Source organism: Artibeus jamaicensis, unplaced genomic scaffold, assembly GCF_021234435.1.
Source record: "Artibeus jamaicensis isolate MK-2021 breed Jamaican fruit bat unplaced genomic scaffold, CSHL_Jam_final contig_548, whole genome shotgun sequence".
NCBI lineage: Eukaryota > Metazoa > Chordata > Mammalia > Chiroptera > Phyllostomidae > Artibeus > Artibeus jamaicensis.
In genome coordinates this window covers 14,300,226-14,325,224 of record NW_026521883.1, presented here as the reverse complement: position 1 = coordinate 14,325,224, position 24,999 = coordinate 14,300,226, and the positions used below count along the sequence as shown (strand labels likewise).

At 35.5% G+C, this 24,999-nt stretch overlaps 1 protein-coding gene across 1 annotated transcript in view; it reads right to left on the bottom strand.

The window, feature by feature from the left end:
- Nucleotides 1-24,999, bottom strand: part of ADAM10 (ADAM metallopeptidase domain 10) — a 123,091-nt gene that overhangs the window by 18,950 nt on the left and 79,142 nt on the right. The window contains exons 6-10 of the mRNA XM_037151069.2: nucleotides 19,193-19,342; nucleotides 16,723-16,815; nucleotides 13,531-13,714; nucleotides 8,176-8,339; nucleotides 3,363-3,546 (exon numbers count right to left, since the gene is read on the bottom strand). Of these exons, the coding sequence (XP_037006964.1) occupies nucleotides 3,363-3,546; nucleotides 8,176-8,339; nucleotides 13,531-13,714; nucleotides 16,723-16,815; nucleotides 19,193-19,342 (775 nt within the window). The remainder of the gene's footprint in view (nucleotides 1-3,362; nucleotides 3,547-8,175; nucleotides 8,340-13,530; nucleotides 13,715-16,722; nucleotides 16,816-19,192; nucleotides 19,343-24,999) is intronic.

The window sequence follows — 24,999 nt, the reverse complement described above, 5'->3', positions numbered from 1 at the left end:
CGTACACAGGCGCTCAATCCACTGAGCCACACCAGCCAGGGCTCATTCTTATCTTTAACCACATCAAATATTAAAGGTAATCTTAGCAATAATTAAAGATCTATCTTTCATTTTTTACCATCTCTCTCGTTTTGTAAAACTGGATGCATGCACATATATACTAGGTAAAGAATGATTCTTCTAAAGTCTAGTAATAATTACTTTATAATCATGTGACATGTAATTAAGGAAAAAAAGGAAAATAATAAAGTCAGAAAATGTTTGATGCAATATTCACTACACATTAATTTACATCTCATATAGAAATATTACTTCAATTAGCTACTTGCTAACAGTTTAACACAGAAAAGGTGCTGTTTAAATGCAAAAATTGTAATAGATACATACTTCATTATAAAAAATAAATTTCCTCCCCATAATACCTACAAAGCAGTATGTTCATTTTAAAACTGAACTTCAACCAGAACATTTATTTGTGAAAATCCAGTTTACAAATGAAGAATTTATACAGAGGTAGAAACTTTAGAAAAATTACACAGATAGTAAAAACAAAAATGACAACATCAGTGTAATTTTAATCTATACTTTTAAAAGAAAAAGATGGCTTTAAGAGAGAAAGCCAATCAGTAAAAGTACAAATAGATAATTTGGACGTCATCAAAATTTAACATTTGCTCTGGGAAAGACCCTATGAAAAAGGTTAAAAAACAAGCTACAGACTGGGAGAAAGTATTTGCTGATCGGTATCTAATAAACGACTAGTATCTAGACTGCATAAAAGAACTCCTAAACAGAAAAAATTATACTTAGAAATGGTCAAATAAGCACATGAAAAGATGTTCAATATTATTCATTAGCTATCAGAAAAATACCAATGAAAATCACGATGAGATATCACAATATACCTACTAGAATAGATAAAATAAAAATCTTAAAAATGCCAAATGGGGTGAGGATGCAGAAAAATTAGATCTCTTATACACTGCTGGTGGGAATGTAAAATAGTACAATCACTCTAGAAGGTTTGGCAGTTTCACATAAATAAAAACAAATAATTACTATATGACCCATCACAGTTGGACTTGAGGACATTTATCCCAGAGAAATAAAAACATATGTTCATGTAAAAAAAACCTATATATGAATGTTTCTACCTGCTTTGGTGATAATAATCAAAAAATGAAAGTTGCCCAGATGTCCTTTAACAAGTGAATGGTTAATTAAACAAACCATGCTAGAAAATACTATTCGGCAACAAAAAGAAACATACTACTGATAGAGGCAACGATTTGAATGAATCTCCAGAGAATTACACTGAATGAAAAAGCCAATCCCAAGAAGTTACATATGTTGTATGATTCCAATTACATAACACTCCTGCAGTGACAAAACTTCAGAGACGGGGAACGGTTACTGGGGAAATGAGGGAACAGCAGAAGGGAGGTGAGTGTGGTTATGAAAGAAAACACTGAGGGTTCCTTGTGGTGACAGAACTGTTCTGCGCCTTGACTGTGGTGCTGGGTATTTATGCTTACCCACACACATGATAAAACTGTAGAACTAAACACACACACACACAGAAATGAGAAAAATGGGGAAATCTGGATAAGATCTGTGGATCACAGCAGTGTCAATATCCTGGTTACAACACTCTACTAATACAGCTTTACAAGATGTTACCAATGGGAGAAGGCTACATGGAATCTGTCATTTCTGCCTGTGAATCTAAACTATAAAATTACAGTTAAAAACAGAAGGCAACGATGTTATGTCAATTATACCTCAATTTTTTTTACCAGCTTTAAAAAAAAAAAAAAGGCCATGCTTATCTGGAAATCTTCCTCAATTCTTTCTCCTTTGCTGTCATATATTTAAACCCATCTTTGAGTGGTTTTTATGTATAAGGTAGCAACCTCAATTTTGCCTTTGAGTAACTTACAATTTTTTTGAAATAAAACAAGAACCCCACCAAAAAATACTATAAGGTAGACTATATAGAATATTAAATGTCACGAGAGGCATAACAGATAAAGAGATAAGTGTGTCATATCCATATGGTGGAATACTATTCAGCCACAAAACATCTAACAATCTGACACATGCTACAACTTGAATACTGAAAATACTATGCTAAGTGAAATAAGGCAGAATCACACAAGTATAAATACTGTATGATACCACTTACATGAGGTACCTAGAACAGGCAAATGCGTAGAGGCAGAAAACAGATGAGAGGTTACCAAGAGCTGAGGAGAGGAAGAATAGGAATTACTGTTTAATGGTTACAGAATTTCTATTTGGAGTGATAAAAAGGTTTGGAAATGGACAGTGGTGATGACTATATGACATTGTAAATATACTTAATGCCCCTGAATTGGACACTCAAAATTAGTTTAAATACGTATTTCATTTTATGTACATTTTACCACAAAATGGGAAAAAAAGAATTTCATAGCAGCTTAATTCCTGTTAGCCTAAACCTGAAAAGCCCAGGTGTTAATCAGTAGGAGAGTGAATGAACAAACTGCGACACTATGCAATACTATTCAGCAATAGCATGAAACAAAATACTAATGATAAATCTCAAAATATTATGCTGGGTAAAAGCCGCCTTCCACAAAATGGTATAAACTATGAGATTCCATTTATAAGAAGTAAAACAAGCAAAATTTATCTATGGCAAAATAAATCAAAATAATGGTTACTTCTCTCTCTCTTTTTAAAGATTTTGTTTCTTTTTAGAGAGAGGGAATGGAAGGATTAAGAGAGGGAAAGAAATATCAATCAGTTGCCTCTTGCATGCACCCCAAGCAGGAACCAAACCCTGTAACCAGGGCCTGTGCCAGGAATTTTCCCTGACCAGGAATCCAACTAGCGACCTTTTGCTGTGCACTACTACCACGCCCAACCAACTGAGCCACACTGGTCAGGACAGAACAGGGGTTATTTCTATGTGTTTTGGGAGCAAAAACTGATTGGGAAGGGAAATGAAAGAACCTTCTGGGTGATAGAAATGTTCTATGTCTTGACAGATAACACAGATAAATGCATTTGTCAAAGCTCATCAAATTGTGGACTTAGGATTTGTATATTTCATTTACATAAAAAATAAAAGACTCACAAACAATAATTAACTCTAATGATATGTATGCTGGCTGAATTGTTTAGGGGTGATGTATACTGATACAATCCACTTTAAATTGCAACAAAAAATATGGACTAAGGGACGGATATATTGATAAATGTGTGATAAAGCAAATACAGCAAAGTCAAAACATAGGTGGTGGGTACACAGACGTTCACTAAATAATTCTTTCAAGTTTGAAAATAGCCATAGTAAAATATTGGGAAAATATACCTACCAACAAAACAGTTGTTTCTCTTCTTCTCAAGAACTTGGCTTATATTTCTAATGCTACACAGTGAGAATTTATTGTTGTTAAGTTTGTCCCCAGATGTTGCTCTTGCATACATGATGTAATTGCCATTTTCTTTTTGTCCTAAATTCTTAGATTCTCCTGGAGTGCACTCTGTTCCAGAATCATGCTGTCAAACAGAATATAGACTTACATAAACAGGGAAGTCAAATAAGGTTTTCAGGGCATTTGATCAAATGCAATTTTCTCATCAGAAGAACAAGAGAGGCTTGGTGAACTCTCCTTTGAAAAAAGATTTTACAATTGTTTTAGATTGTATGGTGGAAAACAATCTGCTCTTTTAAGGCTGCTATCTTAGAAGCGAAGGAAAAAAAAACACTGAAGTTCTAGTCACAACAACTTACAGCTTTGAAAGTAGCAAGAAGGACAAACTATCATAAAACTCTATTAAAAATTAGTTCACTTACTTTTCAAAGTAGTAACAGGAATATAAACTACTTAAAATTACTAAAAAGTCTTTAAAGTACATTTTAAATTGCACGTTATTATCACCAGCTCAGAGAAGAGAGAGGCGGGGAAAGACAGGAAACAGAAGAGAATGGTGTGGGGCTAAGCAGACACCGGACAGGCACCTAAGAGAGTCGGGCACTTACACAAGAAAGGTAAGTAAAGGATGAGTAGGGGTAGAAACACAGTGCTCTATTTTAATTGGTTTTAGGATTTTATTTATTTATTTTTAGAGGCAAAGGGAAGGGGAAAGAAAGGGAAAGAAATCTCAACGTGTGTCTGGCTGTCTTTCACTTGCCCCCCACAACTCAGGCCTGTGACCTAACTAGGAATTGAACCAGCGACCCTTTGGTTTGCAAGCCAGCACTCAATCCACTGAGCCACACCAGCCAGGGCCAGTGCTCTATTTTTAAATGAAGATTTTAAAAAGCCAAGAAGTAAACCAAAACACGGCTTTGCAGAATAAAACAGAAGACATACATATGTACAGAAATAGTTTATGGTGTTGGTAACTATTAGAGAATTATCAGATATATACAGAAAAGTATCAAACCAGCTCCATGAATTTTCTCAAAGTAATATACTTACTTACATGACCCACACTGAGATCTGGAAAGAGAATAATACCAGATCACAGGTCTCCCCAGCCCCTGGGGGGACATGCATTTAAACGCAAAACTAAAGACCCTCACAATGCTCCACGATCAACAATTCAGAACTTGTCAGCAAAGACCAACTTGAATGTACCCCCCAAAAGTGTTGAATTCAAATATAGATGGTTTCACAAACAAACTATAAGCTTACTTTAAGAAAACAGAAAAGCTTTTTCCTGAGTATGAAAACAATATACATTTAGAAATTTTAGAAAATGAAAAATGGACAAAGAAAAATTCAATCATAACCCACTAACCACATGACTACTATTCACATTCTGGTCCATTTCCAACCTAACTTTAAAATATTCTAATATAAAATTTGTGCTATACTCAGTGTACAGTTGTATAAATGGTTTCTTTCAGTTTAACTGTACAGGGCAAACATTCAATAAGTTTATTATTTATTTTAATCCTCACCCAAGGATATGTTTTATCGATTTTTAGAGAGAAAGGAAGAAAGTCGGGGCAGGGGGTGGGGAGAGAAACATCCATGTGAGGAACATCGATTAGCTGCCTCCCACACGTTTACCAGCTGGGGAGCAAACTGCATCCGAGGTATGTGTCCTGTCCAGGAATCAGACTTGCAATGCTTCTGTGCACAGGAGAACGCTCTAACAACTGAGCCACCCAGTCGGGGCCCAAAACTTTATTTTTAAATGACAGTAGAGCATTCCACGATACTTTCCTAGTGTGGGGTCATTTAGGCTGTTTAAAACTGTTTGCTATTACAAATAAAGTGGCAATGGATACCTCTTCATTTTTATTGTTGAAATGTACAAAAATCTTTGACAGATTCTGCATTTATTTCTTTTAGTTAGAGTCCCGGAGGAAGAGTCAGTCAATAAAAAGGTCAAATATTTTAAGGATCTTTTTAAAAAATATTTTATTTGTTTGTTTGTTTGTGTTTTTTAGAGAGGGAAGGAGAAAGAGAGGGAGAGAAACATCAATGTGTGGTTGCCTCTCTCATGCCCCAAACCGTGGACCTGGCCTGTAACCCAGGCACGTGCCCTGACTGGGAATCGAACCGGTGACCCTTTGGTTCACAGGCCTGCGCTCAATCCACTGAGCTATACCAGCCAGGGCTATATTAAGGGTCTTGATACACACTGCCAAACTGCTTAACAAAAGGCCATATTAATTTATATAACAGTATGGATCAAGATTTCAATAGGCAGAGATGGGAAGAAAGTGGCTTCCTGGCAGAAGGAAAGTTTTAAAGAATTGTTATTACTTAATTTGACAAAAGAGGGGAAATAACATTGAAAATAAACTTGGACCCAAATTATGGAAGATCCTAAATGCTAAGATAAGAAAATTGCATCAGTAGGTACTAAAAGTAAGCTGTAAAGAGAAATGACATGATCAGAACTATACTTAGACAAAGATTAATCTGGAAGAGTGGGCACATATTTGAATTTCCACACTGAGAGAATTTGTCTCATTTATGATTACAACTTCCCACAACACAGATTATGAAGTGGTTAATAGGTGTGCAATAAATATTTGAGACAGGGTAAATAAATAAATATAAGGGATACTGTAAACCACTCAGAGAGAAAGTAACACTGACATAGTATATAGATTTATAACAAGAGAGATAAAGATACAGACAGCAAGGAAGACAGGCTTGGGAGTTTATGGTTTGCCTGATCTTACTATTAAATTACTTAATAAATATTTAGTAAGGACCGATTCCATATATGAATGATAGCACCTACAACATGCACAGAGGAATGGGGTGTGTTTAAGCACAGTACAACCATTAAACTACTGTCGTATTGAGACAGGGTATGTGGCAAAGCACTATAACCAATACAGGCTACAAGGGCTATCACAGATACAGTAAGACCAACCCCCACAGGATTTATGGCTTAGGACAAACAGAAGGCCAGTTCAACCAACAGAGTGACTAATTTCACCTTGCAGTAACCCTTAGTCTCATTATACACTCACTGCAATATATTAACATACTAAACAACCCTCCCCACCTGACTGAAATGGAAAAGCCCATATAAGGACACAAAATGGTGGACGGTGGTCTTTCAAGAAGTCTCTCCTTTTCCCAGAAAAATCCTGAATATTCCTCCCCATATTGAAAGACCTACCCCTTGATTAAATGAAAATCAATTAAAAAAAAAGTAAATTCCACTAGGGCAGGGCTGCTCTGTGAATGGAGTAGCCACTGTCTCTCTTTTTCACTAATAAACTCTCACTTTAAACTATGCTAGTTCACATTTGAGTTCTTTCCTGATAGCCAATAAGCCCACAGAGGGTCAGGGACTTTCAGATCCCTGGACCAGGGAAAGCCATCAGTATGACAGGAAAAAAAAGTGAGACAGACAAAAAATGTGAACCAGTTTACCCATTAGACAATAAGTAATATAACATTAATGTACTAAAAACACCTCTCTAGCATCTGGGTAGGAGATGGATTAGACAAGAAGTGGAGACAGTAGACCTGATTCCCTACTCTAAGTGTGGTCCACAGACCAGCAGCAACAGGGAGTTTCTTAGACACTTGTGTCCCACCAAAAACTCACTGAACCTAAATTTGTATTTTAAGGTCACCAGTGTTTTATCTGCTCAATAAGCTTTAAGAGGACCTAGACTGAAGATAGGAGAATAGTTAGAAGGTGCTACAATCTCCCTCGGGGGAAGGCTGGAAACAAAGGAACAGGGACAGTTAGGAGGACATTTAACTATCCTGGAAAATGCAAATTACCCGTGAACAACAGTTCTCTGTTTATCTCTAAAATTTCAATTACTCTTTTAAGAACAGGACACAAAAACAATCAAGAGGTAGAGAGACTAAATACATCTTAAATACTTTCTGAAATTTTAAAATATCAACTTCATTCCACAGTAGAGAAAGACAAAATACCATATTTTACCATGTACAATACACTCCAGTGTGGAATGTGCACCCACATTTTTGGCCCAAACTTTCAGGAAAAAAATCTTGTGTTTTAACTTTTTAATTCAATTATTTATTTATTTATATTTAGAAACCAAACCGAATCATCATATTCCAGAGTATTATTTTGCATACAGATATAGTTTTTGCTTTCTAGAGTTACACTTTCAACACATAAGCATAAGTAAAAGAACTAAAAACATTTATTTAATATGAAATTAGTACTACCCATGTATAAAGCACATCCTTATTTTCCCCTAAAAAATTTGGGCAAAAAAGTATGCATAATACACTGCAAAATACAGTAGTAAGCCCTAACAATGCTTTCACAGAATTGAAGTAAAACAAATACTCCACAATTTGCTAACATTCAAGATGTACTTTAAATAATAAAAAGTGATTCTCATTCAATGAATATTTCAATGAATCATGTACCAGACACTGGTCTAGGGCCAGGAGGCACAGAAGTGAATAAAACAGACAAAATCCCTCGCCTTCATTGAATTCTGGCATTGTTAGCTTGATTTTTCTTATTTTAATCACAGATATTCTTTTTTCCTCCCTTTCAATATGGTCAAGCACATGACTATGTTCTGAGATATAAAAACTCAACATTCATATATATTTGTTTTCATTGTAAACCAAAAAAAAAAATCACTGCCAAAAAAGGTTAGTAACTTTTATTATTTTATTCAAAATCTAGTAATTAGGCAATACTTACTGGAGATCCAAAGTTATGTCCAACCTCATGAGCAAAAGTAATGTGAGAGACTTTGGGAGGTACATGAGACCCATAGTTCTGAACAGTAATAATTCCAGTGTTTAAGGACTTCTTCTTGCCATCTGAATACAGCTTACTTTTTTCACATATTCCTCCAGAGCTTCCTAATTCAGAACAAAAGATGGCTAAATTAGTATCTATTTCTCCCCCCAAAACTTTCTAATATATGTTATACTAAGACATGTTATATTTTGAGTCCAAAATATACCTTGGTACCCACATATACAAAACACTCAAAAGTTTCTTTGGTCCAAGATTAGGAACTCATTCCAAATGAAAGTTTTAATGAAGAAATTCCCAGGATGGAGTAGAAAGCTTTTATAAAATATCCCCCTTCATAATTAAAATGTCCCCCAATTGTTGTTCCCATTAATTTAGCAAAACAAATGTTTGCATTTCTGTTAAATTTGAATATATCAGTATTTACACTGAATCAAAGTCCATCCCCTTCATCTTTTAAACATAAAATTTGAAGTAAATGAAAGTCAAGTAAAATATTCTCAAGTACATTATGAGAAAGTCGATTCTACAAATAAAAGCAGTGATGCACAGGAGTATGTATGTGATTAACTATCTTGAAAGGCAACATACAATGAGTTTTTTTAACGGAAAAGAATAAGTCACTGTCAGGGGCTAGGAGTGTGGGTTTGGGAGAAATATAGGGAGAGGTTAGTAGAAGGTACAAACTTTCAATTATATAAATTTTCATAATGTATACAAATAGAAAATCATCATGATGTACACTTCAAATATCTTACAACTTTGTCAATTATACCTCAATAAAGCTGAAAAAAGAATTACATTAAATGGGCAAAAAACAAAGGAAAGAGGGAAGAAAGGAGAACATGAGAAGGGAGAGCAAATGTGGCAAAATGTTAACTATCAGATATTCACTGTACTACTCTTGTAATTTTTTGGCATGTTTGTAATTTTTTTCAAAATAAAATAAAATAATTGAATTATCATTTTCTAATATGCCTTGAATTTTAAAAGAAAACATGCATTTTTACTTTGATTCTGTCCCTGTTCTAGTTGTTTGCCTAGTTTGTTTTTGTTTTATAGGTTCAGTTGTTGATAGTTGTACGTTGTCATTTTACTATTCGTAGTTTGGATCTTCTTCCATTTAATTTTTTTATTGATTATGCTATTAAAGTTGTCCCATTTTCACCCCTTTTTTCCACTCCACGCTGCATACCCCTCTCACCCCTATTCCCCCCCCTTAGTTCATGTCCATGGGTCATACATGTTAAGTTCTTCGGCTACCCTATTTTCTACACCATTTTAACCACCCCCCTGGCTACTTGGTACCCTGCCATTTATGCTTCTTATTTCCTGTACCTTTTCCCGAATTCTCCCCCCTCCAGCTGCCCACTGATACCTTCTATGTGATCTCCATTTCTCTGATTCTGTTCTTGTTCTAGTAGTTTGCTTAATTTTTGTTTTCATTGTTTTTCTTTTGTTTTAGGTTCATTTGTTGATAGTTGTGTGGCATCATTTTACTGTTTGTGTTTTTTTTCTTCTTTTTCTTAGATAAGTCCCTTTAACATTTCATATAATAAGGGCTTGGTGATGATAAACTCCTTTAAATTGACCTTATCTGGGAAGCACTTTATCTGCCCCTCCAATCTAAATGATAGCTTTGCTGGATATTGTCTTTGAATACTTCTTTCCAGCCTCTTCCTGCCTTTAAGGTTTCTTTTGAGAAATCAGCTTATGATAGCCTTATGGGAACTTCTTTGTAAGTAACTGTCTCCTTTATCTTGCTGCTTTTAAGATACTCTACTCTCCTTTAATCTTGGGTAATTTAATTGTAATGTGCCTTGGTGTTTCCTTCCTTGAGTCCAACTTCTTTGGGATTCTCTCTGAGTTTCCTGGACTTGCATGTCTAGTTCCTTCCCCAGATTGGGTAAGTTTTCCTTCATTATTTTTTCAAATAAGTTTGCAATTTCTTGCTCTTCCTCTCTCCTTCAGCAGCACTATGATTTCGATATGGGAAGGCTTCAAGTTGTCCCAGAGTTAAGCCTCTCCTCATTTTTTTGAATTCTTGTTTCTTCGCTCTGTTCCAAATCCAAGTTGGATGTTTTTTTCTTCCCTCTGCTCCAAATCATTGAGTCCTGGTTTCCTTCCCCGCACAGTTGGTTCCTTATATATTTTGCTTTATTTCGCTTTAGGTAGCCTTTATTTCTTCCTTCATTTTGCAACCGAGCTCAGTCACTTCTGTGAGTATCCTGATAACCAGCATTTTGAACTCTGCATCTGATAGGCTGGTTATCTCTTGATCACTTAGTTCTTTTTCTGTAGTTTTGATCTGTTCTTTCATTTGGGCCATGTTTCTTTGTCTCAGTGCATGTTCCATTGTACAGGGCAAAGCCTTAGGTATTCACCAAGATGGGGCAACTCACATCTCTGCATTGTGGTGCTGTATTTGGGGAAGGTGTCAGAGAGGGAACAGTGCTGCTTGCTAGGCTCTCATCCCACTTTCCATCACTTCCCTCGCTTCCCACAATCAGACTGTACCCTTTCAGGTTCTGATTCGCAGGTGGATGGGTTTGTGTACATTCTAGGACCCCTTGGGCCTCTTCAACAGACTCTCCTGTGACACTGGAAGTTTCTCTCACCATCAAACCCCACCACCAACCCCGGTTTTTACAGCCAGATGTTGTGAGCCTTTAGTTTCCCATGCTGAAACCCTGGGTTTCATGGTCTGTCTTGCTCCCCATTTGTTTTCCCGCTTATCCGTGCATGAATTTGGGACACCCAGTCAGCCAGCCCCAGCCTTGTCCACTCAGTCCACTGTCTTGTCATGCGTCCTCTCTGCCCTGCTGCCAGTCTCCGCCCCTCCTACTGGTCTGGATGTTTCTTTACCTTCTTGGATGCCAGATTTCCATGCAGTTTGACTTTCTGGCACTTCTGGTTGTTTTTTGTTTTTAAATTGATTGTTGTCTTTCTTTTTGTTGTGCAAGGAAGTGAGGTGCTTCAACTTACACCTCCATCTTGGCCAGAGTCTCATAGTTTTCTTAATAACTTTATTAAAGACTTTTAGTAAGAAGTTCTGTATATTCACATTTAAAAGGTTTCTCTACTTGAGTTTTGTTAAAATACTACCAAAAGGAGTAGCATATTCTGATAACTGATCAAATTCTTTCAATTTAGCTTTCTAAATGTATGCAAAGTTACAAACATGTCATTAAATCATTTTACAAAACATAAGCCTTAATAAAGCATATAATAAAAAGCAATTACAAATGTATCTATGAGAATGACATGACACTACAATTGCCACCTTATTTCTTTTAAAATTACAAATAGCCCTGGCTGGTATGGTTCAGTGGACTGAGCACCAGCCTGTGAACCAAAAGATCACTGGTTCAATTCCCTGTCAGGGCACATGTCTGGGTTACTGGTCAGGTCCCCAGTGGGGGTGTGCGAGAGACAACTGATTGATGTTTCTCTCACACATCAATGTTTCTTTCTCATTCTTTCTCCCTCCCTCACCTTCTCTCTGAAAATAAATATTTTTTAAAAAATCACAAAGTATATGGCAACAAAACATAAATTTGAATTATCATCAAGATACAATTTAGGAAGCTGAAATGAGAATGTACTTTACAGAAAAGTAAACTGAAAAACTGAGCCAAGATGCAGATTTTAACCAGCAAAGGACTGAGAACCTTTATGATGGAAACATAAGGTTCCTTTAAAAAGAAACAGCCAATGATTTATGAATATTTAATATACTGTCTTAAGGTCGCTCTACTTTTAGAGATGAGTCCTAAGGACTATATCACTATTTCTAGAAAGTAGAAAAGACAGGAATAAGCACTCTCCATATGACAATAAGTCTACAATTTTTTGTTTTGAACAAACAGTAAATTAGTATCCTGCCCCAGCAAAGATCTGTCATAGGCAAATTGGTCCAATGTACTGTCAAACTTGAATTAGGCACAGAAGACTCACCACTGCAAATTTATCAGTTAAAAAAGTAAACAGCATTGATTAAAAACTCTGATAGTATACTTTTCTGTATTTTTAAAATGTATCTAGTGTCAGAGAAATACATACGTAAATTTGAGTGTACTTTTCTGAAATAAAGCCTTTGTAATTTATATATTATTTAACATCTTAAATAACTGCTTTTGATCTTAATGACTATTACTTATAGGAAAGGTTAATATTTATTACAGGCTAATAGCGTATGGTGGAATAACTCAATTATATAGGAAGAAATACAATACTATATTTAATTTTGTAAGTTATGGTTTATTATTTTAAATACCATGTTTCGATATGCCAGAAACTCAAAGTGATAAGATATTATATATACCTATAACTACACTATAAGTGAAGTTTACGATATTCACTGCTGGCTTAAAAATTAAAGCAAGAAATATAAAAGCAAAAATACAGTACAAAAGCTGTTAAAATATGCATAACAAATCAATGAATAAACTAATAAGGACAGGAATAGAAAAGCCTATTTTACCCTGAATAAAGCATTAGTTGATTCTTTTAAAAAGAGGAAAATGATGCATCAGAGAACTGCTGTGTATGCAGCTCAGAAGATGACAGACCAGCGATCAATCTATACGTGGCAAAATTCATGAGTACAGAGTCTGTACTCATCTTTCAATTAATAAATCTGTGTTTCCCTTAACTAGGCTACTGAACATATTAAACTGCAGATCACAGGCACTCACCCCCCACTGTAACGGGAAGGGGATTAGACTATCCCAGCTTTCTTTGTGACAACAGCATTCAGGGCTAAGGCAGAGGCCCCAGCAAAGTGCTGGCCCATTGTGCTGGGGCCTCCTGATTGCATCTTCACATTTGTTAAAATAATGACTACAAAAAAGTAATAATCAAGGCAAGCATTCTTTTCCTTCTATCTGTTGCTCCTGACAGGATTACTCTCTTTTCTATCTCACTCTAGAACAGAAATAACAACATAGTTTTCCCCTCTTGACTCAAAACTGTCATTAAAATATTTTAAAATAATAATGTCAACTTTTGTGAAAAAAATTAGTATTTTGCTTTTGATTTCAGATATGAGCATACAATTACTTATTTTAGCTACTGACTGTACCAAATGTCAGGATAACTTCCTAATGCTACTCTTTTCAAAATAAAAAGCTGTTTCATCTATTTTTCTATTTATATTATGCTAATGAATCTTGCCTCACTCAAGCTGTGTACATTAAGATATTGTACAGGCATTACTTTCACCAATACTTTGTAAAACTCAGTCTGCCCTGAAAAATGCATTTTGTTTCAAATATTAAGACATAGTTAAACTACCTGAAGGTGCTCCAACCCAGGCCAGACCAAGAACACCATCGTCAAAATCTCGATCTGTGAAGACGTAGGCCAAGCAGTAGTCGTCATGATTCTGTTCAGAATTCAATTCCAGAAACTTCTCCACACCAATATTTGGGAAACGGAAGGGATTTGTGGGGTCTTTCTCATCAGCAGTGGTATTGATCTAAAATCCACAACAATGATTTAAATAAGCAATTGAATTGAGCCTTAGTGTTAAGTCTGTGTTCATCTTCAGAATCTGCCTGAACAATAAGCTTGAAGCCCCAGGGAAATCTAGCCTCAATTAAGGCTTTTATGGTTGTTCCCACTGCCCCCCAATCCCTGAGCTGATTAAAAAAGAAAGAAAAAAGAAAGGCAAGATAGAACATGTTACATTTTCAACAAGTATTCACCAGATTTCTGAACACTGGACACTTCGGGTAGAAGAACAAGTTCTGCTTTCGAAACTCCTAATAAAGTAAACTCAGTTTCTCAAATCTAATCATCTGAACAACTCCCTTTTAGTGCTAATCTCCTATTTATGGTGATAAGTATATGGTCATAAAACCCTTTATTTTAGCTAATTACTAGAATATAAAACAAATATCGACCCCAAGTATGTCAATTCAGCAGACAAATCATTTTCTTGGTCCTCCCTACAAGTTTAATTTCTTCCCTGGATGCAGCAATAAATAAATACATACATACATAATTCTGCCTATTCCATTCTCTTACTATTTCAGGCTAAGTGCCTCTAGAATGTTTTTTTTGAAACTTAGCTACTGAACTTCCTGGTGCAAGTTCCTCCTTCACAATCTGAAGAATGATGGGAGTTCTGATACCAAGCTTCTGTTAAATAAAAGCTTTCATTTATCAACCTCTGCTTCCTTTCAGAAAAGCCTATGTGCCCTTCAAAGCTCTAGAACAATCTGGTTTTGCTCAAGTCAGAGAATTACACACAATATTGTCGCTAGAGAGTAAAAAGGGATATGTATCAAAGTAAATGTTTTTTTAGAAGGCAAACCTCAGTCTACTGAAAATGTCAGTAGTAAGGGGAGGATATAACAGGTGATGAAATAAGAACAACTGGTCTTTTGGAGACCCACACCATTCAGTAGAATGGAGGGTCTTCGAAGCAGAATGGCAGCGATACTATTGAGGGCAATTGCTTAAGGACAGATTTCAGAACATCTGTTTTATCCATTAACAAATAACAAAAAAAAAATCTTAACACATACAAGCAAATCCAAAAACAAGCATGCAATATATATTATAAATAGCCCATGTTTAGAGATATGGCTTTTTCCTAGTAAATACAAATAAGAAATTCCCTGAAATTTCTGGAATATTGGCTACAAATTAAAATGGCATTTAAATTTTAGTTACCTAATCATATGATTAAAATTTAAATATTTGCTAATATAAATTTCAAATTAAGTGATGAGTCACACTCTTCAACAAATGAGATTTGAACTAAAGTTTTTTAATTCCAGTTAAGAGCCTGAAAACAACCAACTGCCATGTTACTACATCTGTAAACTATATGCATTTCTTAATGCAAATTACTCAAAAAAATGTGCTTCGCTAAAATTTGATCAGGTGGCCTCTACTTTTCACTACTTTGCATTTTATTGCTCTACCTACTAAATAGCAATAGTTACACCAGTTATTACTTTTATTTACTCATTTAAAGCTTTACATTGCTCTCAAAATACATGAAAGCAATTATGAATAGTTCCTTATTATATTTCTATAAACCACATTTCACTTTAAAATAACCCAATTTAATATTTAATACTACTTCTACAGGTGAAGACCATCTCCAACTGTGTTAATTAGATATTACGTATGTGTATTAAAATTATAATCTAGTCAATCATATTTCAAGAAACATAAGAGCACACATATAAAGAAATGCTATGGCAAATATTTTTGTAAAATGACTTTTTAAACTTAGGTTGTTTATCTAGTTTATAAATTCAGATTCTTAAAAGCTATACAGACTGAAAGAATTGATATGTACAAAAAAATTTAAAACAATTAGCCTAATTTTGTTAGTAATTGAATATTTAATTATTTGCAATAAGATTACAATTAACGATCAGTGGCTCTGGATCAGCATTTCTTTGGAGTCTCGGTTGATGTTAATGCAAAAAAAGGTTTCATGGTCTAATGTGTTTAGAAAAATATGGGTTTCTCCCCTGGCTGGTGTGGCTCAATGGATTGAGCACTGGCCTGCAAACCAAAGGGTCACTGGTTCGATTGTGAGTCAGGGCACATGCCTGGGTTGCAGGCCAGGTCCGCAGTAGGGGCGCACAAGAGGCAACCACACAATGATGTTTCTCTCCCTCTCTTTCTCTCACCCTTCCCCTCTGACTAAAAATAAATAAAATCTTAAGAAAAAGAAAAAATATATATAGGTTTCTTTCCTGAAGGACTTCTCAAAACCTGAGATATGACCCTGGCTGGTATAGCTCAGTGGATTGAGCACAGACCTGTGAACCAGATGACCATGGTTCACTTCCCACTCAGGGCACATGCCTGGGCTGCAGGCCAGTTCCCAGCAGGGGACGCACGAGAAGCAACCATACATTGATATTTCTCTCCTGTCCTCCCCTTCTCCTCTAAAGATAAATAAATAAAATCTTTAAAAAAATTTTTAAATAAAAATAAATAAAATCTTAAAAAAACCCTTGAGATATGTTAGTGTGCACTGAATTTTCAACAAGACAGTACGCAGTATTAACTATTTCTCCATGTTCCAATTTTATGTAACCATGGATCTATCCTTCCCTCTGCTGGAACACAATGCAATACACTGCACAAGGCAAATCTTAGGAAAGTGGGGAATGATATCAAGGGGAAAAAATGTCAGGTAGTATAGCTGTAGTAATTGAGAAGTCAAAGCTTTCTAACTGGAATGTTAATCAGATAGCGAGAAAATAGTACTGCCATATTTATTTTGCAGCCCAGATTGAAGTCCAATAGATTTCATTCTTAAATCCTAAATGCAGGTATCCCTTCTGTGTGCATGCATATGTGTATGCGTATAAAAGCCAAGAGTAAAGATAAACTGTATTAGTAAACAGAGTTTAAACTATTTAATGCATAAAAATTAAGTTTATTTTCCTTGTTATAAACATCATCCTTATTGTTTCTCTTTTATCTTTCTCAACTACTAAAACTCCTTACTCTTATGCGTTTCACCATGAAACTGATGTTACGGATTCCAGAGAAGTCTGTGGTCTGATAAATTGTATCGATCGCTTTAACATGACTGGATATCTAAAGATTTAAAAAAAGAAAAATATTTTAGATACAATGTTAAAATATAAAAAAGATTAATTTTCCATCTCCCAAATCAGGAATTATTCCCGTTCCACCACATTCGAAATTCAAAATGTCTACATCATATACCAGATGAAAAGAATCAAACACATTAGTAAACTGGAGCTGTAGAGGAAAGATTCTGTGCTTTTTCCAGACTCTTCTCTGGTCCACCCTTGCTTCAGCCATATAAAAAACTTTGTTTCCTCAATCTATCCTCCAATATGTCATCTTTACGCCTTTCCATTTGCTGTTTCCTTATGCCTAGGGTATACATCCTCCAGACTCAGCTCAGCTCAAACAGCTCTGGAAACTTCCCTGACAATACCAGGGCACTCAGTCATTACCTGACTTTGGTCTTTCTGTTCTCTAAGTTTTGTTGGCCACTTACTATACACTAGACACTGTTCTAGGTGCTAAGGATATAATGGTGAACAAAACAATAAATTTACAGAGATGTATTTGCTGCAGGGGCAATGCACAGGTAATAAAAATATAAATAAGGTATTTAGATTTTGCTAAATTTTAGGAAGAGTAACGTGATAGAATACAAAATGATCCTCTGTTTACTTAGATGACTAGCAAACTCTCTGGCTTCTAAACCCCTCTGTACACAATTTTCCCACTTTCATTTACAAAAAGTACTTGCTACCATTAATGTGAAAACACATATATGTACGTATACACATATACATATGTACACACATATACTATTTTCAATGAAATTATATAAATATAAGATGGTTAAGTAGAAGCATTAAGAATAATAATTTCAAAAGTAGCCCGGGTTGCCAAACACTGATAAAGTTTTAACATGGCTGATGGGGCCCATTAAAAGCTCCTGCTCTCTAACCTCGGTTTGGCCTAACAGCCCTCCACTCCATTCTCAGGGGTGGTTCAACAGTTTCTCCACAGATGATCACGCTTCATACTTTACTGAGAGTTCATCTTGACTTCCCATCTTTACCTGTTTATGGCTTCCTCAACAAGTCATTCCTCCTTAAAGGATAACTTTGCTTTATTCCTGATCCTAGTCCTTCCTGGATCTTCAAGAACATTTTTTCACATCAACTTTTCTTTCACTTATATGTACCTTGTACTGCTTCTCTACTGGATCATTTTCCTCTTCAACCAACTTCTCAGGTAATCCCCCCATCTCCCTTTCACTCCCAAATATTTAATATTATTGTAAGTCACCCTAGGTTGTTCTATTTTTTGCATTTATTAAAACTCTATTTTGCCAACCCATTTCTTACTGTTGGCAATGTTTTCACCCTCACAACTCTACTGACAGCTTGCTTCAAGGCCATCAATAATCTTTCTAGTAACTAGAAATCAACTACCTCTTATACTCCTACTTTTTCCTGCATTGCTGAAGTATTAAGTGATAAGTAAAACTGTAAGACATTTAAAGTGCACATTAGGATGATGTAATATATGTATACATTGTAAAGGATTCCTGTCATCTCTGTACGATGACACTATTGACTATGCATTTTGTTTTGAACCTTTGTTTCTTCCTTGGCTAGCTATTTAATTCTACCTCTTTAATTATGGTTTAGCCCATAGCTCCTCTTACTTATCCTGTTCACTACATATAGATAGTATCTCCCAGATTCTTACCTTTTGATTTCATTCTCTCCCTTTCTCGTTTTTTACTTTAACTATCTCTTTTATACCCATAAATTCCATGCAGAAAGCTCAAACCTCTCCCAAGTCCCAATTCTGTATTTTCAATATCCTAAAGGCACAGCCACCTGGCTTTTAAACATATCAAAAGTTAAGCTCATCACCACTACCAAAGTGAGTTCGCCATTATACTAGAGGCATACATCCTCTCAGTCCCAAATCCTGACAATCAAAATGCATTAAAAAAAACTCTCACTGGTTACCTTCAACATCAAGAGCACATTAAAGGGTATAGCCCAAAATTTTATACTTTAATAAGAGTTGAGAAGACACAAATACAAATTAATAATTTAACTTAGAAAGCACTAAGTACAATGGGTATACAGAACAGAAATTAAATGCTTCTTTTTGAAATAATTCCTCTATCCTTCCCTCTTTTAAGACCACAAATGAAAATCCAATCCTCTTTCCCAACCTAAGCTCCAGTCATCTCTTCCATAAAATCACTTTCTTACAATGACACTAAAATATCCTAACTGGTCTTTCAATTATCTGTGTACTTATCTTAAATATTTTATCATACCACAATCAAAAACATACACTCTTTGTCTTTCCAAAATGAGGTAGGTGCTAACTTTAATTCTTAAAGGAAAACATTTCTATAATGATACAAGAACTCCTAAAATAGTAGGAAAGTTATAAATACCTGGGCAATCACAGCTTCTCGTGTTCCATAATATTTAAAGAACAGATGATCAGTCTGAATATAAAGCTGACAAGTATTTTTTTCAGCTGAAGTTGTACGTTTTTTCCTCAAGAGTTCTGGCCCATTACCAGTATGTTCTTCTTTATGTGTCTACATCAAAAAGAGAGTCATTTCTAATCATTGAAATGCTTCACCATTATAATTTTATATACTTAAGAATAAATGTGGCCCTGGCTGGTGTAGCTCAGTGGATTGAGCGTGGGCTGTGAGCCAAGGGGTTGTGGTTCGATTCCCAGTCAGGGCATATGCCTGGGTTGTGGGCCAGGTCCCCTTTGGGGGCAAAGTGAGAGGCAACCACACACTGATGTTTCTCTCCCTCTCTTTCTCCTTCCCTTCCCCTCTCTGTAAAAAATAAAATTAAAAAGATAATATAAAAATGAGTAAATGTTATAAACAATCTCATATTCTCCTTTATTATTAATGCCATAGGCATTTCCCCATGACATTAAAAATTCCTCATAAACATCACATGCAATCTCATACCATCTACTATATAATTATTTACTCAAGTGATTTTTTTCACATTTTCACTTTAAAACATTTTCAAAACATACCATTTAATATGCAATCATTTCAATATAAAGCAAGTCTTGTATGTGTTTATAAAACCTCGATACCTTCTTCCACCTCACCTCCAAAAGTCTAATCTATCACCTAGCCCTGTCAACTGTGTCTCCTAAATCCTAAGGAACCTGCCTATTGTATCTGTCTCCATCACATTAGCCTAAGCTACCACCACATATTACCTAGGTACTGCCGTAAGAACAATACAATCTATCTATATCCACTATTGGTCTTTAATCTATTCTCTATACTGCATCTTTTCAAAGTGCAAACTTGAAAATATTACCCACCTGGATAAATTTTAATAACTTCCTATTGCTCTAAGGATAAAGCCTTAAATCCGACAGATCAGCACTGCAGACTTTACTTACCTGTCCAGTTTCTCCCCATTTTATATTACTTCACAGAGATACTACTTACTACATTACCCAACTCTAGCTCTCTATGCACAGCTACATAGACCTTCCTTCCAATCCTCCAACACGGTCCGTCTCCTGCCAGTCTTTGCACATGCTGATGTTACCTCTCCTGATCTACTTAACTTCTTCATTCAGACGTAACAAAGGTTAATTCACCCATCATACCACTTCATAGAACCATGTGTCTATATCCTTACATAGAGTAACCATACAGTTTACTATGTGGTTAATTAATTGATCATTTTTGTCCCCAGACCGACACCTATTAAGCTTCAACCACTATAACATGAGTTCCAGAAAGAAGACACTATTTCTGTGTTTGCTCTTCACCATATTGTTACCTAACACAGACCTGGCAAGCAAACTGAATGTTCAATAAGTATTTAAAGAATCAGCAATGCAACTGAATCCAAGCACTTAAGCATTTGTTAACATCTAAAAGCACCATTTTACCCCAGACCTGTGTGGCTCAGTTGGGTAGGCATCATCCTGCAAAGCAAAAAAGGTCACCGGTTCAATCACTGGCCAGGGCACATGCCTGGGATGTGGGGTTGGCCCCTGTTCAAGACACACGCAAGAGGCAACCAGTCAATGTTTCTCTCATTCAATGTTTCTATCCCTCTCTTCCTCTCTCTTTAAATAAAATAGTTTAAAAAATAAAAAAATATAAAAGCACCATTTTAGAGAAATTTTGATGACACAGTACTGAGAGATGACACAGTCCCTAAGATAATTCAAATTAAAATTTAAGCCACAATTACAAATTTACATTTTCATTCTCCCTTGAAGACTCCACGTTCAACTTTCTCTTCGGTATTGTCTTCTTACTATTACCTATTTACACTGAGTACATCATTCTGAATTAGCCATTTCAAAACATTCCACTTTCTTCTGGTTTCAACTGTTTCCAAAGAGAAATGAGCTGTCATTTTCACTGTTGCTTCTTTAAAGTTTACTAGACTGTTTTTTACTGGTGCTTTTAAGAGAGTATCCATTGATTTTTAGATTTTTGTAATAATGTGCTGGGGTGTTATTTTTATTACAGAGTATTTATCCTGCTCTAATTACAAGGCTCACTGAATTTGTTGTTTGATATCCTGTGGTATTTGGAAAATTCTCTGCCATTATTGTCCCTATTTCACTCTCATTTTTTTCTGTCAATTATATGCATTAGAATTTTTAAAGTATTATCACCTATGTCTCTTGTGTTCTTTTCTGTATTTTCTATTCTCGGGTTTTTTCCATATTTTTTTATTGTTGTTCAAGTACAGTTGTCTCCATTTTCTCTCCACCACTCTCCCTAACCCCAGCCATCCCCACTTCCCACCCTTGATCCTATGCCCCTTTGGTTTTGTCCATGCGTCCTTTAAACATGTTCCTGAAAACCCTTCCCCTTTTTCTCCCAATTAACCCCTCCCACCTCCCCTCTGGTTACTGTCAGTTTGTTCTTACTTTCATTATCTCTGGCTATATTTTGTTCAGTTGTTTGTTTTGTTGATTAGGTTCCACTTATAGGGGAGATCATGTGGTATTTGTCTTTCACTGCCTTGGATTATTTCACCTAGCATAATGCTGTCCAGGTCCATCCATGCTGTTGCAAAGGGTAAGATTCCTTCTCTTTTACAGCCAAGTAGTATTCTACTGTATAAATGTACCACACTTTATTTGCTCATCTACTGATGAACGCTGGGGCAGCGTCAAAATCTTGACTATTGTAAATAACACTGTAATGAACATAAGCACACATGTGCTCTTTAGAATTAGTGTTTTGGGTTCCTTTGGATATATTCCCAGAAGTAGGATTCCTGGGTTGAAAGGCAGATCCATTTTTAATTTTTTGAGGTATATGCATACTGCTTTCCTGCATAGCTGCACCAGGACTGCTGCATTCCCACCAACAGTGCACAAGGGTTCCCTTTTCTCCACATCCTCACCAAAGATTGTTATTTGATTTACTGATGATAGTCATTCTGGCGGGTTTGAAGGGATATTTCATTGTTTTAATTTGCTTTTCTCTGACAATTAGTGATGTTAAGCTTCTTTTCATATGTCTAATGGCCGTCTGTATGTCCTCTTTAGAAAAGTGTCTATTCAGGTCCTTTGCCCATTTTTTAATCTGACTGTCTTCCTGGTGTTGAGTTGTAAAAGTTCTTCATCTCATATATTTGGAGATTAAACTCTTATCAGATATATAATCAGCAAGCATGTTCTTCCACTCAGTGTGTTGTTTTCATTTTGGTGATTTCCTTCGCTATGCAAAAACCTTTCCCATTTGATGTAGTCCCATTTGTTTATTTTTTATTTTGTTTTCTTTGCTAGAAAAAAATATTGCTAAGAGAAATGTCCAAGATTTTACTGCCTATGTTTTCTTCTAAGATTTTTATGGTTTGGGGTCTAGAATTTAAGTCTTTCATCCATTTTGAGTTTTTTCTTGTATATAATGTAAGAAGGTGGTCTAGTTTCATTGTAGCTGTCCAATATTCATTCCTAACCCCATTTATTGAATAGACTACCTTTACCTGATTGTATGTTTTTTCCTCCTTTGTCAAATATTGACTATAAAGGTGTGGGTTTATTTCTAGGCTGTTTTGTTCCATTGATCTGTATGTCTATTAATATATCAGCACCATGCTGTTTTGATTACTATAGCACTGTAGTATAACTTGATATCAAGTACTGTGATTCTTCCAACTATTTGATTCTTCCAACTTTGTTCTGCTTTCTCAAGACTATTATTGCTATTCAAGGTCTTTGGTGGTTCCATATACATTTTTGGAATATTTGTTCTAGTTGTATGATATACTGCACTAGTATCTTGATAGGAACTGCATTGAATCTATACATAAAACTGGGTATGCTATGAACATTTTGATGATGTTACATTCTTCCTATCCATGAACACAGTATATGCTTCCACTTATTTGTATCTTCCAAATTTCTTTCTTCAGTGTCTTATAATTTCCTGAGTACAGACAGGTCTTTTACATCCTTAAATTTATTCAGGGGTTTTTTATTCTTTTTTTAAAAGATTTTTAAAATTTATTTATCTTTTTAAATTTTTTTTTAATTTAGTTACTTTTCAAGTAGTTTTTTTTGTCTATTTCTCCCATCCCAGCCCACCCTCCCCATCCAGTATTTTTATTCTTTTTGAAGCAATTGTGAATGAGACTGTTTTCTTAGTTTCCCTTTCTGACAGTCATTATTGGTATATGAAAAAGCAACTGATTTCTGAATATTTTGTATTCTGCTACTTTACTGAATTCATTGATCAAGTGTAGTAGTTTTGGGTGAAACCTTTAAGGTTCTCTATATATAATGTCATGTCATCTGCAAATAATGACAGTTGTACTTCTTCCTTTCCAATTTGGATGCCTTTTACTTATTCTTTTTGTCTGACTGCTTTGGCTAGAACTTCCAGTACTATGATTAGTATGAGTGGTGAAAGCAGCCCCTAACTATGGCTCAGCTGGTTGTAAAGTGTCATTCTGTACACGAAAAAGGTTGAAGGTTTGATTCCCTGTCAGGGAACATACCTAGGTTGCAAATTCGATTCCTGGTTGGGGCATGTATGGGAAGTACTTGATGGATGTTTCTCTCACATCAATGTTTCTCTATCTCTAAAATCAATAAACATATCCTCAAGTTGGGGATTTTTTTCTAAAGTATTTTTTATTGATCATGCTATTACGATTTTCCTAATTTTCCCTTTTATCTCCCCCCTGACCTGGCCTCCAATCGCCAGCAATCCCCCCTCCTTAGTTCATGTCCATGGGTCATACATATAAGTTCTTTGAGTCCTGTTTACTATACCATTTTTTATTGCTCCCCATCTACTGTATGGCTATTAATTATGCTTCTTCTTCCCTGTATCTTTTACCCCCTATTCCTTCCTTCCCCCTCCCCAATGAAATTCCTCTAGGTGATGTCCATTTCTCTGATTCTGTTCCTGTTCTAGTGGTTGCTTAGTTTTTGCTTTCATTGTTTTTCTTTTCTTTTAGGTTCATTTGTTGATAGTTGTGAATCTGTTGTCATTTTCCTGTTCTATTTTTTATCTTCTTTTTCTTAGTAAGTTCCTTTAACATTTCATATAATAATGGCTTGGTGATGATGAACTCCTTTAATTTGACCTTATCTGGGAAGCACTTTATCTGCCCTTTCATTCTAAATGAAAGCTTTGCTGAATAGAGTCATCTTGGATATAGGTCCTTGACTTTCATGACTTCAAATACTTCTTTTTAGCCCCTTCTTGCCTTTAAGGTTTCTTTTGGCAAGTCAGCTGATAGCCTTATAGGAGCTCCTTTGTACGTAACTATCTCCTTTTCTCTTGCTGCTTTTAGAATTTTCTCTTTGTCTTTAATCTTGGGTAATTTAATGATGATGTGCTTTGGTGTGTTCCTCTTTGGGTCCAACTTCTTTAGGATTCTTTGGGCTTTCCTGGACTTTCTGGAAGTCTATTTCCTTTTCCAGATTGGGTAAGTTTTCCTTCATTATTTGTTCAAGTAAGTTTTCTTGCTGTTGTTCTTCTCCTTCTGGCACCCCTATAATTCAAATATTGGAATATTTCAGGTTGTCCCAGAAGTTTGTAAGTCTCTCTTTACTTTTTTGAATTCTTGTTTCTTCATTCTGTTCCAGATGAATGTTTATTTTTACCTTTTGTTCCAAATCATTGCTTTGAGCACTGGTTTCCATCCTGTCACTGTTGGATGCCTGAATTTTGCTTTATTTCATTCTGGGTATCTTTTATTTGTTTTTTCGTTTTTTGAC